Below are 24745 nucleotides of genomic sequence, written 5' to 3' on the forward strand. Positions count from 1 at the left end.
ACTGCATCTAGGAAGTCTTCAGATTCATAGTCACCTATAATGTTGTCCCAGTCAATATTTCTGAAGTTGAAATCCCCCATGATGCACAGGTTGTTGTATTTTGCTGCCCTACTCATTTCCTGCCATTTGAGCTGAGCTGCTTCCTTCCCAAGACTTTGAGGCCTGTAAATCACTCCCATAATTAGTTTTTCTCTTCATTCCGCAATTTCTACCCATACAGACTCGGTTCTTATTTCACCCTTTATTGAATTATTAATACAACATTTTATTGTATCCCTGACGAAGAGTGCGACCCCTCCCTCCTTCCTACCTTTCCTGTCCTTGTGAAAAAGGTTGTACCCTTCTATGTGGTACTCTGATAAAATGTTCTTGCTCGCCAGATTCATCCAAGTTTCGGTGATTGCTATGACGTCTACATTCTCGGTACATTCAACCGCTCTCAGCAAGTCTATTTTATTTCTAACACTCCTATTGTTTGTATAGTATACTGTACATTTAAACCTACCCTTCCCTGGTCCTGTTTTACCCCTTGTCCTGAGTAACCAATTTTACTCCCCTGGACCTGCTTGTTTTATGACTCCCACTTACCCTGACTTCTCTCTACTGGCAACACCCCCCCCCCCCCCCCCACCTTTGGAGTGACAATTTCACGCTCCAGGGATGCAGACAACGTCTTTATCCCCGCGCGAGACAAGTGTACTCCGTCACGACTGTACAGGTAGTCGTTGCCATAGAATCAGTTATCAATGAACGCCCAACCAATGCTTTCACAATGTTTTTCCTGTTGACAATTTATAGCAATTTCCCCTGGACAGCCATTCACTGCCAACTCCTCTTCTTGGCAAGACACCACATATTATCGGTATCCCTCCCCTGTCTCTAACCTTCCTTAGCGTCTCCCTATACCTCTTGAAAAGTTCCTCACTCCTAATATTTCCTATGTCGTTACTTCTTACACTAAGACACTACTGGCTTGGTACCCTCCCCTGACAAAACCCTACCTATCCTCTCAGCTACATGCCATATCCCAGCCCCAGGAAAAATCACCCTAGTCCTACGTTTCCTGTCTCTTGCACAAAAAGTCCTATCTAAGAACCTCACCTGGCTGTCCTCAACTATCACGAGCTTACCACTGGGCAGGGTTTGAACAACTGCTCTTTTCCTCCCTGGCACCACACCGTCCTGCCTCTTCTCTTCCTCATAGTGTTGCTACTATTAGTAGCAGCACCGTCTACTAGTTTGACTGTGTGTGTATGTTCTGTTGTAGCAACATCTTCTACTCCAACAGTATGTGTGTGTTCTGTCGTAGTTCCACTGGCACCATGTGAATGTAGGGGTATGCCTATAATTTAGTAGCTGCTGCTAGTCCTAAGCAAATGTACACAGTCTAAAGTATACTTAATTGTCCAATACAAGGGCATATTTAAGGGGGGGAGGGGGGTTCAAAATCCCCCAAAATGAAAAGAACTATTCCATCCTGCCTCTGGGCTTTTAGATCTTGTGATCCCTGCCCCTTCCCAACATAATTCATGGATCTGGCCTTGGCTTAATAAGCCAATTGGATGAAGTACTTAATACTAACCTTAAAATATGTCCAAATACCCTTTGCTTTGCTCGCTGACTGTGGGGGCTGGTCTGAGTGAAAGTCCAGGGCCACTTTTCAGTCCCAGTCCGTCCCTGGTCGTAGATGTTACTCTCAGGTGAAGGTGTAGGTTCCTGTGGTGCTGAAAGTGACGAAGGAAGGTCTGGTAGGTTAACGGAAGTCTCAGCTTGTTTAATGTCGTCCTCAGAACTCAGAGCAGGTGAAGGTGATGCTACTGGCATGGAGTGTGGAATTGGAATGGTTGACGTGGGCCTGAAGTACTGGGTAACAGTGGTCTGTTTTGCAGCTCGTTGCTTCTGAGAATAAAGTTGTTTGTAGGGTGCAAGGGCAGACAGTATCACATGGTTGAAATGCTGGCTCCTCTCTAAACTATGGTCCATGTCCATAACACACTGTGCAAACTCATCAGCTGACTTGAAAAATTCAGCCATCTGCTTCGTCGTCATCTCCTTTACCTCCAGAACAATATCATCATCCGCTTCCTCCTTGTTTTCTTCTGTAGCAGTCAACATTACTAGATCGTCAACACTAAGTTGCTCATTGTGAGAGTCAAGGAGGTCAACAATATCTGAAGTCTCAAAGTCTGAGAACCCCTCACCACCTACTTTTCATCTGAAAATAAGTCTTGCACAGTTGCAGCTAAAGAAGGGAATCCAGTGAAGGTATGCACACACACACACTCCGGCTAGAGTGACTTCCAGGATGCTTTGAAAGTTGATGACCTTACTTCTTTCCAGGATTCGTCAATGTAATTGATGGCACATCTAACATTGAATGACTTCCACCACTCTCGGCTAGCAACACACCTTTTTGGTCCCCTTTTCCAGCTAGTCCGGCAGCTTGGTTGGGCCCAATCAAGTTATTCGGCTGGTCACAGTGTGGCTATAGGGTCAAGCAGGCATTAGGGGACTTGGCACTTCTATGGTCCAGGAGCTGCCATCTTGACCATCTGGTGGTTACCCACATATTCTCCCCCATTACCTTTGGGGTCACCAGGGTCTTATCTCTGGCATTGACCTTCCTTTGATGGGCTCTGTAATGGGTAGGGGGGGGTGGAGATGACCCTGCACCCATCCTTGGACATCCTCTAGATTATCAGATTGGAAAAGGTGGCTCTGGATCACAACAAACAACAACAACAGCACTCACCACCACCAATACTCACCACCACTCACCACCATTACCAACATTCCCTTCTGACTCCCACCCTTCCCTTCCCACGATTGCACTTGAACTACCACTGACGTAAGAACTGTTTTTATTGTCTTAATGTTTTTGACCTTGTGATAATCATTTTTCTTCTTTTTTCTTTGTTTTTTTTGTTCATTCTATATGGACATTTCTGTGTGTATGTAACAGAGTAAAAGAAAATTAATAAAAATACATATACAGTCTCTCCTCGACTTACGACAACCGGGACATACGATGGCCATGGTCGTATAAAATATTTTTCACATCACGTATTTTCGAGTCCCGACGTTAGTGGTCGTGCTGTGTACTGAAAATTTTTTTGTTTGTAATTCCCTTTAAAATGGCTGGCAAGCGTAAAAGTGAGAGTTCTCGTGGTGCTGAGAAGAAAAAGAGACACCCATTTTAGAATTTCTATGTATTATTTTCGCCTTTTCGACATGACCAATTCGACTTACGACCTGGTCGTCGGGACGGAACCCCATCGTAAGTCGTGGCGAGACTGTATCTACTCAAAATTGCTAGTTGAAAAATAACAATATCACATCTCCACCTGGTAGGAGGAGAGATAAGGCTGTGTAGTTATGGTGACATCTAACTTAGCGACCTGCCAAGTCCACACACACACGTTCTTGGGAGGTAAATTAAAATATTTTGTGAAAATTTATTGATTTTATGTCTTACTTATAAATTATTTGAGTTATTTAGACATTATTTAATCATTATAACAGCAGGATATAAAACTTGTTTGGGCTCTTCATGGGGTCAGGAGCAGAACCTATTTTCCCAGATTTGTTATTAATATCAATATAATAATCAATCACTTACCAATGGCTTTTTGATGTCCCATTCCCCATTGTATAAAGGTCATTGGCTGTATGAACCTGGTTCGAATGGGTCAGAGTGCCCCTTAAAGTCGAGGTCCATTTGTATCTCGAGGGATACCTGTATGCTGTATACAGTGGGGTCGCATTTTATGCTGGTCTCGCATGCATGGTTATAACTTATGTAATTACCGTATATACTCGTCTATAACCCCCCCTCGTTTATAAGTCGATCCTGATTTTTTGACCAAGAAATCGTTAATTTATGATATTCCTCGTTTATAGGTCGACCCACGTTTTTTAGGGTAATGGAACAACAAAACCTTCAGTAAAAACGCTCTACGTCCTATAACCTGAGGCTAGCCGTGCCCGAGACACCGAGTGCCGAAGGCAAATTGTTTACCATTTATTATTACGACACGACACTTTACACCACTTTACACTGAAACGCGGGTAGTTTCAACAAAAATATTGTATATTTCCATTCAAGTATTTACTCAAGTCAATTAGGAGGGAATATTATTGTAATACAACAGTTTTTTAACTAAACCATTCAAAAAGCAGTTACGGTAACATCTTTTGAACGAAAGAAAGCGAAAGTCATTGTTTTCGTCACGATTTTATCCCACTTTCCACTGTAATACGTATGTAATTTCAGCAAAAATATTACATTTCCGTGAATGCATTATATCAAGCACAGTATGAATAGAATATCATTGTAATATAACAGAATTTTAACCGAAAACTATTAAAAAAACGAGTAACATCTCAAGAACATCGGAAGCTTAGGTAAAGTCTTTTGTTTTCGTCATGTATTTTATCCTATTTTACATTGAAATACATCACGTTTCAGCAAAACTACTATTTAGTTCCGAGAATATATTCATTCAGGCGCAGTTTAGGTAAAATATACGTGTGATGTAATAGTTTTTTAACTGAAAACGATTAGAAAAACACGTAGCCTCTAGCCCAGATCAATCAGAGGATTGGGAGAAGCTGTTTGGTGCTGCAGACGATGACAAGGAAAATGATTTTGATGGATTTTAATGAAAATATTCAGAAATATTGTATCGTAGTATTTATTCAAGTCAATTAGGATAGAATATTATTGTAATACAACAGTTTTTTAACTGAAAACCATTCGAAAAGCGATTACGGTAACATCTTTTGAACAAAAGAAAGCGAAAGTCATTGTTTTCGTCACGATTTTATCCCACTTTCCACTGTAACATGTATGTCATTTCAGCAAAAATATTACAGTATTACCCCGCTTTACACGGTTTCACTTTCCGCGATTTCTCATTTACGCGGTACCTTGCAAGAACCGGACTTTCCGCGGTGCATCTACTCATATACACGCGTGAAGTATAATTTTTTTTTTTTTATTTAGCTCATAAAATTCATACAAATTAACCCTGCCAGAATATAATTTACATTGCTGGAATTCTTACAATATGATGATCATTTTGAATATAAACATCATGGATTTTGCATTAGACATACAAATTTTAGATCTAATGTAATAATTTGGTTTACACAAAGCAAGTATTTTATCTTTTGTGCAATATATATGAAGTTTACATTCAAAATGTTCCCTGACCTGCAAGGAATCCAGAAATGCCAATTATATTATCCTAACTTTAGTCTGAGTTATTATTTATTACTAAAAATGTAAATTACTATTTTCTCCCAAAGCTTCTCTGGTAGGGAGGGTTGGTGGGGGGTGGGGGGGAGGGAGGGACGGACCGACCGACCGACCATCTGGCCCGGTTGGAAGAGGGGGGAGGCAAGGTGGGGTACTTTGATTGACAGATAGTGTGTGTGAAGAATATATTTTTTTTTTATTAACTGAAGATATTTGTTTTAGCTCATAAAATTCATACAAGTTACCCGGCCAGAATATAATTTACATTGCTGGAATTCTTACAATTTGATAATCATTTTGAATATAAACATCATAGATTTTGCATTAGACATACAAATTTTAGATCTACTCTAAGTATTTTCTTTTCTCTGAGTAAATATGTTATCTTTTGTGCAAAATATATGACGTTTACATTCAAAATATTCCGTGACCTGCAAAGAATCCAGAAATGTCAATTATATTATCCTAATTTTAGTATTGAGGTATTATTTATTACTAAAAGTTAAAATCTAGTTCTTTCACCCAACATTTCTCTGGTAGGGAGGGGGGGTGGGGGGGGGAGGGTTGGGACCGACCGACCATCTGGCGTGGTGTGCAGAGGAGGGAGGCAAGGTGGGGTATTTTGATTGACAGATAGTGTCCTGAAGAATATTTTTTTTTTTTTAACTGAAGATATTTGTTTTAGCTCATAAAATTCATACAAATTACTCGGCCAGAATATAATTTACATTGCTGGAATTCTTACAATATGATGATCATTTTGAATGTAAACATCATGGATTTTGCATTAGACATACAAATTTTAGATCTAATGTAATAATTTGGTTTACACAACGCAAATATTTTATCTTTTGTGCCAAATATATGAAGTTTACATTCAAAATATTCCCTGACCTGCAAGGAATCCAGAAATGCCAATTATATTATCCTAACTTTAGTCTGAGGTATTATTTATTACTATACGTTAAAATCTAGTGTTTTCACCCAAACATTTCTGAGAGAGGTAGGAGCCAGTGAGCTGGGAAGAGGGGGGGGGGGAGTTGAGTCCATTATTTGAATGGACATTAACCTGGCGACTGTATATCTCTTAAATATTAATTGCGTGTGCATACCATCATAAAATTAAGATGTTATTTTTACAACAACAGGTATTGTGTCTGAAAAAGTGAAGTTTGGGGGTCGGGCCAGTCTCTTTTGGAATTAATCCCATATGTTCGTTGTTCACTTTACGCGGTTTTCACTCTCCACGGTACCCCGTGGAATCAATTGACCGCATAAATCGGGGTACTACTGTATAAAAAAACACTGTATTTTAGCTTTCATGGTTATTAAAGACATCTTCAGGTCCTCAAACCTACTAATCCCCCACTCAACAGTGTTGTAGTGTAGTACAATTGTCACTACTATTCATCAAAATACAATACAATACAATATTGTATTCATTAATTAATACCCCAACACCACATCAGGCATAAAATCTTTTGTGTTAGACACTGTGAGTTGGAGGGAGGCAGTGGGTGAGGTGTGGGGTACGTGATATTGGTTCACACTCTCTGTGCTCTCTGTATACCTATTGTATTGGATGTACAATGCAGCTTGGTGCTGGGAAGGCAGCATGGTTACAAGCGTTGAGTAGGGAGAGCTGGTTGGTGAGGGTGCTCAGAGGAGGACCAGCTTGTGGGTCGCCATGGTCGCCAGCTGGAGCGAGGGCCGCCAGGCAGGAGCGGAGGAGGAGGTGTTGCTTGCTGGTGGCTGTAGGTAGTAAGAGAGAGGTCACCACGAGGTGAGGTCTTATATAGTGGAGGTAGGCTGGCTTAATAGTTGACCTCAGTCATGTAAGGCGGCGCTGGTTGCTGACCTAGATCACGAGGCATACACTGGGGAATTCGCGGGGTCGGCTAGTCAGCAACAAATAGCGTTTGTAGGGGAGGAATCCACTACAGAGGCAATACAAACACCTCCAACACACACTCTCCAACATTTATTATAATATATTCTCGTATGATCAGTGTATGTTTTGTCATGGTTAATATAAAATATTAAACACATTAGAAAAATACAATGAATAATTATTAATTTGACATCAAAATTACCTGACAAGTCGAATAATAAGGCAATTTTTTCACTCAGACCTCTCTACTGGGAGGAGAGTAGATGGCGGGTAAGCTTAGCCATTGTCAAATTTACTAGTTTTTCATTTAATCATTACAGTACTGATACATTATAAAAAGTATTGTATTGTATTTTATATGAAGGGTACAGGTATTAAAAAGCACAGAATATTGCAGTAAACATACTGTATACCTTTATGAGTACAGAGTAAATAAAAAACGAAGTAAATTTTTTTACAATGGTAATGACAGGCATGGGGAGATGACGAGGAACCTTTTTGGGGGGTGTGCGGTCAGTTCTATCTCCCTCCCTCCCTCCCTCCTTCCTTCATACCTCTTCACCTTCTTACTCCTTACTGAATTTCAAAGGAAAGAAAACATTATATAATTTGTATAATGAACATTCTCATAAATTACCGACTCATGAATTATAGGAATAGAATATGAATTATACTGTACAGTACTGTATTAAGATACTATACAAAACTAGATTTGGGTGCGTACAGTACTGTACTTACTTGAGGGTGTCTTGGTACAGTAATGTGTGGTATACAAACAATGGCCACTGCTAAGTGAGGTAGTGTATACACAGTTGACCCTCGTTAATTCGGACCCCTTTAATCCGGATTTCGGATAATTCGGACAAAATCTGAACTATAATTTTTTTTTTTTTTATAAGGAATATTACCTACGCGGACCTTAAGCTAAAATGCTGATGCACCCACTGCTGGGATAAAACACCAGCCTGTTTTTGGTTAAATGTACATCTCCACCACTAGTGTGGGGATGTTAGGTGCGAGGGACTGTCCGTATCAAATTTCTGGCTCTGGGATTGTCCTATAGATGGCGTGCGCGCGCCAGACTGCCAGTCATTGTTGACTTAGCGCCATATGCGAGTATCAGTGTTGTGTTGCCCTGCAATTTTCGTTGATATTTCAGTGATTAGGCATCTTTCAGCCTTGTATTTTACATCATGTCTTCAAGGGGGAGTAAATTGCCGAAAAGGAAGTATGTGACCCTTTCTGTGAACCAGAAACTGGAACTTATAAGGAAGTTAGAGGCTGGTGCTTCGGTGGCTAGAGTTTGTGACGAGTATGGTGTTAAAAAGCAAACAGTTTCGGACATATGCAAAGCTAAGGACAAACTCACTGCATTTTCTTTTAAATATAATGCAATATTCACCCCTAAATCAGTTAATTCGGGCAATCGGCTAAAATGGACACCCTTCCCCCCCCTATTAGTCCGAATTAACGAGGGTCAACTGTACTGTGTTCGCGCAATGTTAGTTTCCATTAAAATTATACATTGAAATCACTGTTGATGTCTTAACACAGCTTAAACGCTGTGTTGTAGGTTGATTGTGTCCTATGTACAGCAATTGTACAGTGCTGCACAACAAACTACAAAAAAAACAGGAGTGAGCAACAGATGAACCTTGTGGGGAAACTGTTTACAAAGAATTATATTCTAAGCCTGCCCTGAGGCTAGCCTGGGGTGAGAAGGGAGGGGGTCTTCTACAAGATGCATCAACCAATTACAGATGCCCCATGAGGTCACATGACAGCATTAGCCAATCATTGCGAAGGAGCCTATGACCTAAGTTACCTCGAGCGTCTCAGCCTCCGGCCATCCAAGCACAGAGGACCCAGGACTCGGGAGCATGATGCAATATTTTGTCATTTTTCTATACATGTTATAGTATGTACAGTATTTAATATTATCAATGATAAAACATACACTATAAGTGGCTGATCATATGAGAACATATACAGTACAGTAATAATATTGGAGGTGTGTGTAACACTGTATCGGTATTAATAGCTAGGGCCCTTTTCTCAAAATTTATAAAATACATTAATGAAAATTAATGAAAATTAGAAGTAATAGATTTATAAAATTCAAAAAGTTGGATGGTCCATCATTATTCTTATTTGTATTATTTTCATTAATACTGTATACATACATATACAGGTATTCATTTTTTTTTTATCTCTCGATTATATACCGTATTACTCACTAATGAGTCATCCATCATGCCACAAGTTGAGTTGTGTTTCATGAACTATACACTTACTGTATGTGTAGTGGTCTTTTGGTGAGGCAGGAGGGGTGCAGTCAGTATCTCCTACCATATGGACAGGACTGATTCCCGTCAGCTTACAGTTGCCATTTAGAGATTTTTTCAAAGCAATTATCCAATAGTACAGTGGGGTATGCTATAACGAATCTAATTGGTTCTAGAACCTTGTTCGTTATAGCATTCGTTCGTTATAGGATTAATCCGTTCCAGGCCCCCAAATACAACCACTTAACACTGAAAAATATAATATAAAATTGTAAAAAAGTGCATAAATATGCATCTAAACCCCTGAAATAAAGAATATCATTAATACTTCTAATAAAAAAACAATAAATTAGTAAAAAAAAAAAAATTTTTTTTTTTTTAAATGTTCGTTGTAGGAGTTTCGTTCGTTATAGCATTCTCAATTTTATAGGTAAAACCATTCGTTATAGGAATATTCGTAGTAGGATCCGTTCGTTATAGCATACCCCACTGTATTTGGGATAAAATGAGTGGGTATTAGAGCTTATTGTATTGATCTTGTGTACATTAAAGCCTTGACTAACAATGGTTGTAGATGTACAGTAGTAAAATTAATGTAAAAAGTACTATATGTATCTTTTAATTAATGTTATGTAATGTACGTACAATAGAAGTAATCAATGAATTGGTGGAGAAAAAAGTGAAACTGCGCGGGAGGCCAACCTATGGACGTTGTACATACGTATAGTGAGAGATGATATGATGGAGGTGTATAAATGGAAGTCAGAGTTGAACAAAGGGGACATTACAAAGGTACGGTACTCAAACTATCTAACCAGGAGCGAACTCGTAACAATGGTTTTAAATTAGACAAATTTAGATTTAGGCGTGAAATAGGAAATCATTGGTTTGGAAATAGAGTAGTGGACAAGTGGAACAAGTTACCAAATATCATCATTAACTCAAATACGCTGGATAGCTTCAAACATCGGTTGAATGGATATATGAGCAATAGGGATTGGGTGTAAATGGGACTGCCCAGTATAGGCCAATAGTCCCGCTGCAGCTTCCTCCATTCTTATGTTCTTATGCACTCATGGAAACTGTGTCATTTATCTTATGTACACATGTACACACACACCACACAGACACACACACCACACAGACACACACACACACACCACACAGATACACACACACACAAGCACACACACACACAAGCACACACACACACAAGCACACACACACACAAGCACACACACATACACACATGGTGAATTAGGGGGGGGGGTTATCTCGGTCACTTTTACTTCCAATAGACCTATAGTGGATGCTCTCCCCTACAACTGCCAACCGCCATTTTGTCGCTAACCAGCCTACCCAGCGGCGAGTTCCTCAGACCAAGCCTAGCTTTCGGACTGCATGGCGATTGGCCAGTTACCGCCTTTCACCTCAGCCAATCTGCAGTGCCGCTCACTTCCGGCAGACTTGTATAAATATCCCCAGCCTAGCCGTGAAGAGGATTCTACTCAACGCGTTCAAACAGACAAGACCTCCTCTCAACAAGCTCCTCACCACACAGCAATTCCCTAGCACTGTATTGTACATATAATGTATTTTATAGAAAATGCCATTTTGAGTTTCCCGTCTCACCTCCATCCTTAGTGCGAGATCTCATTACGCTACGCTACAGACCCTTCTCCTCCGGCTGGGGTGGGGGGGGGGGGATATTAACGCATACAGTACTTAAGGATAAAGGCAGAGGGGTTTTATTGGTTTGCTTATAAAATGTAACTGAATTGACTTAGGAGAATATAACTTACATTGATGAAATTCTTGTTAGATGGCGATTAATTTGAGTATAAACATCCATTATTTTGCACCAGACATAATAATTTTAGTAATTAACTTAGTACAGGAGTACAGTATATTTGAGTACTGGTTATGATGCTGCAATTTATGTGATTGCAGTTTCAAAGCTTTGTGACATCACTAATGTATAATGAGTCTCCATATACAGTCAACCCTCACTTTACGCGGTTAATGTAACCCACAGGGTACCGCAGAAAGTGAGAAACGCGTAAAGTGAATAACATAACATATGGGATTAAATGAAATAGAGACCAGCTGACCCCCAAACTCCACTTTTTCCAACACAATACCTATGTTCTAGTAAAAATAACATCTTAATTTTATGATGGTACATGCACACAATTAATACTTAAGAGAAATAGAGAAATACAGTCGCCAAGTTAATGTCCATTCAAATAATGGACTCACTCCCTCCCCCTCTTCTCACACTACACTCGCTGGCTCTTCCCTCTTGAGAAATTTTGGGGGGAAAACCAGGTATAGTAATAAATAATACCTCAAACTAAAGTTAGGATAATATAATTGACATTGCTGGATTCCTTGTAAGACCAGGAATATTTTGAATATAAATGTCATATATTTTTCACAAAAGATAACATATTTACTCAGAGTAAACATTATATCTAAAATTTGTATGTCTAATGCAAAATCTATGATGTTTATATTCAAAATGATCATCAAATTGTAAGAATTCCAGCAATGTAAATTATATTCTGGCCGGATAATTTGTATGAATTTTATGAGCTAAATAAAAAAATTATACTTCACCCGTGTAAAGGGGTACACCCACCGCGGAATGTGAGCATCCTGGGTTCTGGCAGGGCACCGTGTAAACGTGGAAACGCGGAATGTGGGACCGCGTAAAGTGAGGGTTGTCTGTACTCTGGTTTATTCATTGATCAGTTGTCTAAGTGCAAAAGTAGCCCTATTGAGCCATCTTGTATCAATTAATTTTAAAATGGAAATTATAAAGTAAAATTTTAAAAGACAATGATTTAGAAGAGCTGCTACTGTGTGTGTTGTGTAAGTGTCTTGGCATGTCACCTCACCACCTGACTAACAAACTCTTCATCAACTTCTTCAAATCCTACAAATCTTTCTTGACAAGCTAAATCAAACACACACACACACACACACACACACACACACACACACACACACACACACATACACACACACATACACACACACACACACACACAAACATGCACACCAGAATTAAGACAACAAGCATCCAGTGAGGGTCTTGTTGTGTGACTGCATGGAGACGAATTAAGAATTAAAAGATCGGTGTTGAGGAGCTTATCGCTTGGCAACACTGGTGCATGTTATCACTACTTTCCACTCCATCTCTCTAATCCCCCACACCTTTCTGCTTTCTCAATCCATATTTTAAAATGTTATGTACAGTCAACCCTCGTTAATTCGGACCCTTATAATCCGGATTTCGGATAAATCGGCCGAAATCTGAACTAAGCGAGGGACTTTCCGTATCAAATTTCTGGTTCTGGGATTGTCCCAGTTGCAATTGAGGTTGCAATTTCAAATTCTGGTTCATTACTAAGGAATAACGAAGTCTCTGGTGCACTGCACTCCAAGATTAAGAGAAAACGGAGGACTCAGGCGTCCTGAAACGAGAGAAAACGGACTCCTATGATGGGGCACTCAAATAAACATACACATAGCTACATGTTTTGTGGACTACCCATTGTACAGTACCCTTTTCATCACTTTGTAATAAACATAGTCATGCCTATGTGTGTTTCTGATAATTACCATAACATTATATCTTTAGTGGGTCTGAATGAAAGCGGTTGTACAAACATAAGCACGTATCTAGGACATTAATCGGCGCATGATTGTATAATGCAATATTATGCAATAATAACCCCTAAATCGGTTAATTCGTATAATTGGCTAAAACGGACACCCTTCCCCCCCTATTAGCCCGTTTTAACGAGGGTCGACTGTAATGTAATGTTGAAGGGATACAACTTTGTTCATTTATACTTATACTTATTACAATCTCTCTAAAATATTTTTGGGTTCATGTTTGTTCAAGACGTCTTCAGGTCATAAGGCTCACTAATCCCCTACCCAAGAAAGGGTGACCTGACATTCCATCAGAAAGTCAGTAATATGAGACCACTAATCCCCTATTCTACCTCCACCTGACATTGAGTCAGGTCTGGTCCCTCCCCAAAATACTTGAGCTTTCGTCTTGATTCAAGACATTTCCAGGAAATCTCATGATTTTCGACCTCGTAAAATTTGTTCCCTAAGTCGGAATTTTTTTAAATTCCAGCTTTGGGAATGCTTTTCCGAGCAAAAATTTTTGGCTATCTGAGAGTTCTAGGTTTGAGGGATTCCAGCTAACAGAGATATTATTGTACAGTAAAGCCTCCGATAATGACGGTTCATATTTAAGACCTTGGTTAATTTAGGACCTAATTCAATTTATGCCATTATTTTCTTCGTATTTACGACGAAATTTGAAAAAATAATCCCTTTTCATATAAATAATAACTAAATCCCAATATGTATTATATAAAAAAAATAAATGAATTTCAGTAGGAAATATTAGCGGCAGGCCACGGGAGTTACGCTAAATGATGCACAGCGAGTGTTAGGCAGGCTGTTCCACTTGTTTACTACTATGTGGTACAGCTTCACATTTTATACTCTGAGTATAAGTAGACCCCTGGTTTTGGAGAGATTTTTTCGAGCTTAAAATGTCGACTTATGCGCCACAATTTATGGTATATATTAATTTTTTATACATTAATTTTACTACAGCTATAACCAGGCTCTTATTTTCTTCACTTTCTTATGTAGAACCATCGTCCCGGACTCCTGGCTGTAAACACTAATGAAAACAATGGCGTCCCATCTCCTCTTGTGTGACCATATTATTATTAATTTATATTGTATAAGGTGCATTCATAAACATTATTTGAAGAATATAGTTTGCATTTTTTATTAATTTTATTGTTTTGGGGGAAAAGAGGGTAAAAAACCACACAAAAGATTGAAAAGGTCACACTTGGGAACGCATCCCATTATTATTGCTTTATTTTAATGGTAATTAATGATTCACGATACGATGATTCACTTTACACTGCAATATTGGAGAACACTAGGCCAGCAAACTCATGTGCAAAGAAATGTATATTCCCTCTACGTGTTTGCCCTTAGGACGGTGTGTGCATGTAACTGAGTAAAAATAAATGAAGAAAATTACGTATATCTACCCAAAAATACAGTGATCCCTCGGTTAACGAACGCCTTGGTTAATGAATTACCTTCCATAAGAATCTTCAATTCGGTTAACGAATTCCTTACGAATTCTTCTCAACATGTTTTCTCTTGCTCACCAGCTGGAATATTAGTCCGCCAATACAGTAATCGGTTCTAGGGCTTAAATTCGTTCCCATTTGAGTAAATATCAAGAATGTTGTACTCTTCAATAATTTTAAAAGTTTTATATTAAAATTTTTAGTCATTTTAACAATTATTGAACATAATTGAAGTACAGGTTGTACCTCTAGTCCGGCATTCTGTGGTCCGGAAACTCCCGTGGTCCGGAACGATTTTAGTTTGTCCAACAGGTAGATAGGCAGCTTTTTTTTTTTCTTTTTACTTATCTGAATTATTATTATTATTATTACAGGAGTATTAAATTTTTGCCCCTCAGGCCCTAATGTGGGTCAGTGACCTATTCCCGGGTGGGCTAATCCCCTTACAAAAAAAACCCGCGGGTAATTAAGGTTTGTTTACATCCGGCAGTTCGGCTGCTCTCTCTCTCTGCTTGTCTATACAGAGTACAACATTTAACCCTTCAATATATATGAGCAGTAAATAAGTGTTGCTTTCATATTCTTATGTAGAGTAATGACGATATGTTTTCACATGTGCGCACTTACATACGCGCAGTCTCACTTTTTTTTTTACCATTAATGGTTAGCTACTTATATTGTTCCATTTATTAACATTAAATAACATTACAGGTACTTCAAACAACCATATTAATTTTTTTACATTAATTTTACTGCAGCTAAAATCAGGGTCTTATTTTCTTCAGTTTTATATGTAGAACCAATCAGTCACTGGTTTTGTAAGCTTTAACATAAACAATGCCGGCAGCCATCTCGTCTCCTCTAATATTCCACGTATTATTAATAAATTGTATTGTTAATTTTGCACACACAAACATTAATTCAATAAAAAGAAGTTCAGAAACATAAATTAAAATATATATGAACAGTAAATAAGTGTTGCTTTCATATTCTTATGTAAAGTAATGACGATATGTTTTCACGTGTTCTCATGCCCACTTACATACGCGATCTCTTTTTTCTTTACCATTATCGTTAGCTACTTCTATTGTTCCATTTATTTCCATTTATTAACATTAAATAACATTACTTAAAACAACCATATTAATTTTACTACAGCTACAGTCAAGGTCTTATTTTCTTCAGTTTTATATGTAGAACCAGTCAGTCACTGGTTTTGTAATCAACGAAAACAATGCTGTGTCATTTCCTCGTGTGTTTTAATATTCTACGTATTATTAATGAATTGTATTGCTCATTTTGCACACATAAACATTAATTCAATAAAAAAGACATTCAGTAATAAACAATAATGAATCTTTTGTACATAAGAGAAATGACGCTGTTTACACGATTATGCACGTCGTCTGCACGTTGGCGGGCCGTTCAAACCCGTCGAAATTCAAGTTTCCGCCGTCAAAATTTTTATTTATTTATTTTTTTGTGTGTTCCAATAAAATACGTTAAGAATTAAAAACTCGCGAAATTTGAGAAGCTACTATACGACATTTAACCCTTCAATATGTCTTCAAAGAGACCATGATGCAGAGAAAGTGGTGCTAGTGCTTCCAAGCATAAGCACAAGTCACTATCTATCCAGGAAAAGGGTGAATTTCCATGGTCCGGCACCGGTCAGGTCCCGAGGTTGCCGGACTAGAGAGGTACAACCTGTACTGTACAGGAAACTAGTTTTTAGTGCACTAAACAGCCACTTGACTCACCCAGCAGGAGTCAGTTTGTGTCTCTGCTCAGTGCTTGAGACTTTCTTAAACATAAACTATTTTTACATTTTTACAGTACAGTGAACCCTCACTTTACGCGGTTAATTCAACCCACGGCGGCCCACGTAAAGTGAGAAACGCGTAAAGTGAACAACATAACAAATGGGATTAATTGAAATAGAGACCGGGCCGACCCCCAAACTCCACTTTTTCCCGACACAATACGTACGTTTTACTAAAAATAACCTCTTCACTTGATGATGGTATTCACCCACACATAATATAGAAGGGAACAGTCAATAAGAGAAGAATAAACTGAAGGTTAGGTTAGAAAAAAACAAGGTTGGGGTTAACATTTACATTAGTAGAGGAGATGGGTCGGCGTAGGGGAATGGAGGCTGGTTCCGAGGCGGAGGGCAGGCTTCTGGCCCTCAGGTGAGTCTTCATCGGTGTCATCCACACTTACTAGTGCCTCCCTGACAAATCCCTCAAAGTCATCATCACTGTCTCTACCTCTGTCACTATCACTGGCTTGGGCTGGCTGTGGTGGGTTGCGGGCGAAGAACTCTGTTATGCTTTGCTGACGGCTGGTGTTTATGTTGTCGTGATAAACCTTGAAGTAGGGCTCCATAGTCTGCAACAGCTGGGTAGTGAAGATTTCATACCTGTTTGCGTCAGGGTCGTCGGAAAGGAGGAGCTTCACTTTCTCGATACACTCGATGGCACCCCTAACATTACTATGGGATAAGCGGCGTTCTTCTTGGGATGACGCACCACCTGCCTCTTCACTGACGTCATCATCATCTACCATCTCGTCGGTAGTCACATCAGGATCCCTTATCACTTCCATAATGTCGTTGTTGGTGGTCTCGGAGAAGCCTGCAGCTGTAACACTCTACGCAGCTTCTCTGGCAAGGTCCACTGCTACTGCAACAGTCTGAACCTCACCAGTCACAGATTTACTCTGCCTAACACCCGGAATGCCTTGCAACACATGTCTCCATACGTGACGAACAGTTGCTACAGACAGCTGATCCCATGCCTCCACCAAGAAGTCCACAGCTTTCTTGATGTTGAATGTTCTCCAGAATTGTTTTAAAAGTACTTCCTGCTCTGCCAACTGTTGATCCTCGTCGTCTTCGCTCTTGCTATCGGTGTTGGTGTCACTCAGGTTACGCAACTCTTCCTTGGTGTTGGTGTAGTCGTTCAGGAGCTTGAATTTTTTAGCAGAGAATGCAGCTTTTACATTACAGATTAACTCTTCGTCCATGGGCTGTAATATAGACGTAGTGTTGGGAGGAAGGAAGACCACTTTTACGTTGGGGTGACGATCTAACAGTAGGGGCGAGTGTCCTGGCGCGTTGTCCAGCAGCAACAAAATCTTGAATGGCACATTCTGTTGCTCACAGAATTTCTTCACATCGGGAACGAAACAGTCATCAAACCAGGAGAGGGACAGTGTAGAGAACATCCACGCCTTACGTGCAGTCAGCCAGTGGACACTTAGCTTGGTCATGTCCATGCTCTTGTAGGCGTGCAGCTTGTGTGCTGTGTGGATCACCGATAACTTGAGCTTACAGGTACCGGAGGCATTGGTGGTAAACAGGACGGTGATGCGCTCCTTCTGCAACATCCGGCCCCGACATTTGCTGGCATTCTTCACAACGAAGGTCTTGGAAGGTGGCTTTTTCCAAAAAAGACCAGATTTGTCCATGTTAAACACCTGGTCGTCGGTGTACTGTCCTTCCTCCATAATCTCACGTAAAAATGGAGGAAATTCCCTAGCCGCAACGCGGTCAGCACTAGCTTCTTCACCACCAATGTTGATATTGGTGATCTTGTTTCTCTTCTTAAACCTCTGTAACCACCCAGAGGAAGCATTAAAGGGTTTGGGCTCTGTAATTCCCATCTTTCGTGACACTGCAGCATACAGTTCACGTGCGTACTCCTTAACTGAGCGTGTGTCCACCGCCATGTTCCGTCGCGCCTGACGCACGAAGTAGCTCACAAGTAATTTTTCTGTCTTGAGAAGCACCTGGTTGTGGCAATACTTGATCATAGAAGCACCTGTAGACTTTGTGATGTTCATGTGCTCCTTTATCTTGGCTGCATCCTTCTTAATTGTCCTGATCGTAAACTCGTTAACACCATGCTGGCACGCGAGATCTACCTGTCTTGTTCCTTTCTCCAACTCTTGTATGATCTTATATTTAATTTCGTAGCTTAAGGAACGTCGTGTCTTCTTTGGCTTAGGGCGGTTGGGTCCAGGTAATGCAAGGTTTCTTTGTGGTGGCGGTGGTGGTCCGGTGGAAGCCATTCTTATGGAACAATGGATACCGATATACATGGTGTAGCCTGGAGGGGTGTAACTGACGCGGTAGGTCGAGGGGCTTGAACGTTCCCGCGGCGGGGCACGTCATTAAACCAATCACAGCTAGCAGAGAGGGAGGTAAGGATGCTTTGCCCAATCACAGTCCGCTGCGTCATATGACGTCACCGATAACGCAACAAAGACATACACTGCGCAACCTACTCGCGCCGCTTACACAACATGGTGAATGGCGGGAGAGATGGCGGGAGGTTTGGATCCAAAAATGGTGCGGCGCGAGAGGACCGCCAGCCGCTCTCCGCATAAAGGGGTACACGCACCGCGGAAAGTGAGCATTCCGGTTTCGGCAGGGTACTGCATGAACGTGGAAACGCGTAAAGTGGGACCGCGTAAAGCGAGGGTTGACTGTACAATTATTGGTCATTCTGAAATTTATTTTACATTTGACAATATATAGAGCAGTGCAGTGTTGATTTAAAGAAAATAATCTTGAAGTACACCTAGTGTACTTAAAATTTTATGGGTGAAATGGCGGTATGAAGCATGGGGTGATTTCTCTTCCACGCCCACATCCTTCTCTTCTCCCTTCTCCTCCACCCCCATGTCTAATTCCAATCATCATCATCATCAACCAGGAGCCTTCTACATGCTCACCTCAAAGTAAGTGTACTTTACTGCATTTATTTTTAGTTTGTAAGTAAATTTCTGTGAGCTGGAACCAATTACCGAAAAACCCATTGAATCAATGGTTTCGGTTTACGAGCAACCTTCTGGAACGAATTGTGCTTGTTAACCGAGAGACCACTGTAGTGAGTTGAAAAACAACCATAATACCTCACAGCTTGGCCCAGTAGCCTGGTGGTTACAGTGACAACATTAACCTGGCTATAATTCCATGATTAATCATGATTAAGCACTTTTATATCAGTAAACACTAATAATAACAGTAAATCCAGTGAAATATGGTAGGGAGGAGCAATGAGTTACAACAGTAGCCGACACGCTAACTAGCAAACGCAATCACTCACTTCCCTTACTGCTCCTGTTGCCAGGCATACTTATGGGAAAAATATATATCTTGTAGTCTAATTTGAAAATGGTGATGGGCACAGTGATAAACAGATTATATAGACCATGCAGTTACCTATGATAATGTAATAAGAAACATTGTATCATTACTAGAATGAATGAAATAATATTCCCACAAACAACAATTGACAACTCTCTATGTTTCCCGCCTCGGGCACCTATGTCCCGCGTGCTGACATCTTAGTTACACGGGCCTAAGATGATCTTTGCTTTGTTTTGGGAATGCTTCTTAGGGAGCCTTCTTGGCCTCCATAGCCCCTAAATTTTGTCCGAATCATTCAAAATCCTGATTTACTGGTTTCGAATTTTCGAGGGTTCACTAGACTAGAAATAAACATTTTGACATCTGACAACCTCACTGTGGCTGAGGTAGATGAAGTTCAAGCGTTATGTTAGCTGACATCACACTCTCTACTCTATACTTGTTCCTTTATGTTTTAAATTGTGAACTGCTGCAGCTTAAGGTCCCTCTTGGGACCTGGTTGTGACAGAGAAGCTTTAATAATTTATTTATATGTCCCAGTCAAGGATTGAATCTGGGTTTACACCCCATAATTCATGGGTATACTTCCTGCCTAGTTCCAGGCTCATCCATAAAATGGGGTTTCAATATCAGTCCTTCATTTTTTCTTAAATTTCAGAGCTTAAAAATCTTTCCCTGTATGTCTTTTCCTTCCTCTTGTAACCTGTAGTTCAACATCCACAAATTAAAAATTCTCTCTTCTTAAATGTGCAAATCAAAACAATATTTGAATTTATGTCAAAATATCTTTACCATTGCTGGATATGTTATTGTCATGTTCATCCTTTGCAGCTAATTTTACTTTTTTTAAGTATGGTAATTATCAATAACATACTAGCTTGTGTTGATGATGAAACTTCTTCATAAGTATAATTTGTATGAACCATAAAAATTATCTAATAATAAATACTGTATATCACTGAAAAACTTGTTCATCCAACAGGGTCAGCATGGTGAAATCTGTGGGGGCTTCAGTGATGTGCCATGGGGTAAGACTACCATGAAGGGCAGATATGTGGCATCAGACAAGGCGTTTCTTTTCACACTTGTTAATAACCAAGACATTCCACCTGCTAAATTCCCAGTAGTTAAAAAGATGTTTGCAATATGTTACCATCCTGAGTAAGTACATTACTGTTCATGTTTATTACTTTTTTTTAATGTTTAGTGTAATATTAATAGCCTGCGAGTTCTTGTAACTATTACCAACTGACACTTCTGGGTAATGAATAGAACATTCACCAAATGACCTATTTATTTACATATTCTAAAGAAATAATTAACCCCCTCTTCTACTGAGGTTGCCACAAATTGTAATCCATGCAATACTCATATAATCTCAGCCAACTGTAACTAGATACGTTCCTTAATCTATACTGAGGCTCCATCCAGTAGATGTACAGGACAGACAACCCAGAAGCGATGGGAAGCCAGAGGATCATCTGCAGTGATGTGTGTAGATTTGCAGCATGGGCATTCAGTAGAAAACAATTAGTTGCAGAGACGGACATATTTAAATAATGTGGGCATTCAGAACATGGCCGCCAGCTGCAGTGATGACTGAAGCAGAGCTTTGAGACCTTAATATTTCCCTCACAGGCAGAGACAGGGTGACCAAAAGTGATAACACAGCATTGTTAGGATGCCTCCAGATTCCAGCCTTCAACGCCAGTAGAATCCTGACAAGGGTACATACAAAAGAATATACATACAGTGAACCCTCACTTTACGCGGTTAATTCAACCCACGGCGGCCCGCGTAAAGTGAGAAACGCGTAAAGTGAACAACATAACATATGGGATTAATTGAAATAGAGACCGGGCCGACCCCCAAACTCCACTTTTTCAGACACAATACCTACGTTGTAGTAAAAAGAACTTCTTAATTTTATGATGGTATGCACACACAATTAATGATTAAGAGAAATATCAATAATATTAGGATTTTAACACTTGCATTAGTAGAAAAGATGGCTGGGCACACAGGGATGGGGGTTGGTTCCGAGGCAGAGGGCAGATTATTGGCCCTCACCTGTATCACTTGTATCAATTGTATCACTATCCACCACAGAGGCTTGCAGGGCCTCTTTGTCAAACCCCTCAAAGTCCATATAAGTCCATATCCTCACTATCATTATCACTATCACTGACTTGGGCCGGCTGTGGTGGGTGGCGGGTGAAGAACTCGGTAATGTTTTGATGACTGGCGCATGTATAAGCATGCCTCAACTATCGTAAAAGGGTACAGCGGAAAGTGAGCATTCCAGTTCGGCAGGGTACCAAGCGAAACGCGTAAAGTGGAACAGCGTAAAGCGAGGTTGACTGTATATATATATATATATAATATATATATATATATATATATATATATATATATATATATATATATATACAGCTAGACCCGACTTCTGACGGGTTAAGGGACCAAATCCAGGTCGTAAGTCCGACATGGTCGTAAGTCCGACATAGATAAAAAAAAAAAAAAAAAATCAAATTTTTTTTTTTAAAAATCTAAAAAAAAAAAAAATCAAAATTTTTTTTTCAACCCATCTATTAAAATACAGTACACTAAACGTAAAAATAATGAGGAATGGATACGAACAGTAAGTAATAAATAATGAGGGAATGGATACGAGGTGTGACTGAGCACTTACCTTAAATGTAGTCAGCTGGATCTGCCTTAGAGCCCCCATAATTTTCTGTTACAGGATACATAGGAGACTATAGTGGAAGAAACAGAAAGAGGAGACAGAGGCTGGGTGGGTCATCAATATGCATTTCCTTCAGACGGGATTTATGTACAGGGGGTAACTTTTACTGGTTTGAAGGTAATGGATCATCTTGAGGAGTGAAAGAGACAGCACTGGTGGGGCGTGAGAGCCAGTACTGGGAACTTCTTGAAATAGATGTCCAATTTTGACTACTGGTTGCTTTCTTTCATTATAAATTTCTCCTGCTTAACAACAAACATCTTGGATCATTCTGTCAACTTTGGCTTTCTTGCTCTATAGATTTTGATGTGTCATCAAACATTTGCATTCCTTTATTAATTCGCTTGTCACCTCCTACCATATCATTTCACTAAAGAAACTTTTTGGGGGTTTGGGTTCTTCTTCTACATTTTGTCTCTTGCTCTGCAGCTTTCTGTGCATCTAGTTCAATAAGATCCTCGTTACTGAGCTCTTCTGCTACACTTTCAACCAACTGTCAACATCTTCGAGTATCAATTTCCTACTCCGGCATTTCTTTCACTATCTTGTTACTAATATCCAAAATAACTTCATTTTCATTAAATCCTTTGAAACTTATTGCACATAACTCTTTTCAGGATTTTCTTCATATTCATTCATTAATGTTTTGTAACCTGATCCCCATGCTGTACTCATGTTCTTTATACATGATAAAATGTTAACTCCTTCAAAAACTGTCGGCGTTTTCTCACCTTCAGTAGCAAGCAACAGCCTGAAGCGGGGTTGATATGCGTAAATAATACCGCTTTAAAGGCAGCAGTAGCACCTTGATCCATGGGTTGGATGATAGAGGTAGTGTTAGGTGGAATAACACTACCTTAACATCAGGAATGCATAATAAGATGTCCAGGTAATGGTGGGTGATAGAACTTTATCCAAATCAATGGAAATCTTGAATGGAATCCTTTGTTGCAGACAACACCAGCAACAAATGGAATGAAACAAGTCATGAACAAATCTTCAAACAGTACTAGGGTCATCAGGGTTTCTTGTTATACGATAAAACACTGGCAGTGTGTGCTTGCTGACATGTTTAAGCCTGGGGTTCTCTGAAATATTAGATCATGAAGAACTTTAGCTTGAAACCAGCATTCCCCCCCCCAACCAAGTGTAATTCTGTCATGAATGCTGCCAGATCGGGGCATTTTTGCCCTCTTTGGATGTATGTCGCTCAGGCATGCGTTTAATAATCAGTCTCATCCACGTGAATATTTGCTCCAGGCAAATGAATTCCTTCCCTAATCACATCATCAACTCCTCCTTGAAGCTTCGGCAGCACCAACATCGGCTTTTAACCTCTCCACTCCTATAACATTGTGTGGAGCTGTAGCGTTTTTTAAATCCTATCAAACCACCCATGACTTCCTGTAAAGAGTTTGCTCACATTCATCTCCTGCCTGCTCCCTTTGGGCTTTGGAACAGAGCTTCTTGCTTTATGCCATGGATTTAAACACTTAAGGGTACATGCTTCTGTCTGAGGTCTTCTAGCCATATCTGTAATTTTTTCCATATACGTAGATGGGACCTTGTCTTTTCTTTGATGTATAAGTTCCCTTTATAGGTGTTGTTCCTTTCACTGCGCCTACGAATCGTTCCTTGTCCTTCAGAATAGTGGATATGTAAATTAGGAGTGTGAAAACCTAGGTGTGATAGAGATTGTTGCTACTGTTTTCCATTACTCATACTGTGTTATTATCTTCAGTTTCCATCTCAAAAGTAATTGCCTGTCTCCTTTCGCTTGGAGCACCACCAGCACTCACTTTTAAAGCTTTCCAGTAGTCATTATAAAGTCAATTAAATCACGATAATAACGAAAGTTCTGTGCGATCAGTATAGGAATGCGATAATAGCTTCAAACAAAAGCGCTCCACTGGTAAGAGTGTACTTACGAAAGCGACTTAAAGACACCTCCCTCTCGCCGGAATGAAGAAAGCGTTCGGTATAGAAAATCTTGTAGCGTCATTTAAGAAGAATTTTTATTTGACAGTGCATGATGGTATGTCCACGTATGGGCGTCACGGTCAAAGCAGGTCGTGGTACCTGTGGGCGTGAATCCGTAGTGAAATGAAGTCAGGGTCTGGCTGTATACAGTAGTGCCCATAGCGCGTCAATAAAACCCTGAGGGTACCGTGTTAGAGTGAAAACGCGCTAAATTGAACAGCAGAACATATGGGATTAATTCCAGCCAAAGAAACTGAGTCCGATCCCCAAAC

At 39.9% G+C, this 24745-nt stretch overlaps 1 protein-coding gene across 1 annotated transcript in view; it reads left to right on the forward strand.

The window, feature by feature from the left end:
• Positions 1 to 24745, forward strand: part of LOC121872257 — a 92342-nt gene that overhangs the window by 43201 nt on the left and 24396 nt on the right. Inside the window, exon 5 of the mRNA XM_042374923.1 lies at positions 20727 to 20905. Coding sequence (XP_042230857.1) covers positions 20727 to 20905 — 179 coding nt within the window. The remainder of the gene's footprint in view (positions 1 to 20726; positions 20906 to 24745) is intronic.

The sequence above is a fragment of the Homarus americanus genome, unplaced genomic scaffold (genome assembly GCF_018991925.1).
Source record: "Homarus americanus isolate GMGI-L3 unplaced genomic scaffold, GMGI_Hamer_2.0 scaffold5589, whole genome shotgun sequence".
In the NCBI taxonomy this organism is placed as follows: Eukaryota; Metazoa; Arthropoda; class Malacostraca; order Decapoda; family Nephropidae; genus Homarus; species Homarus americanus.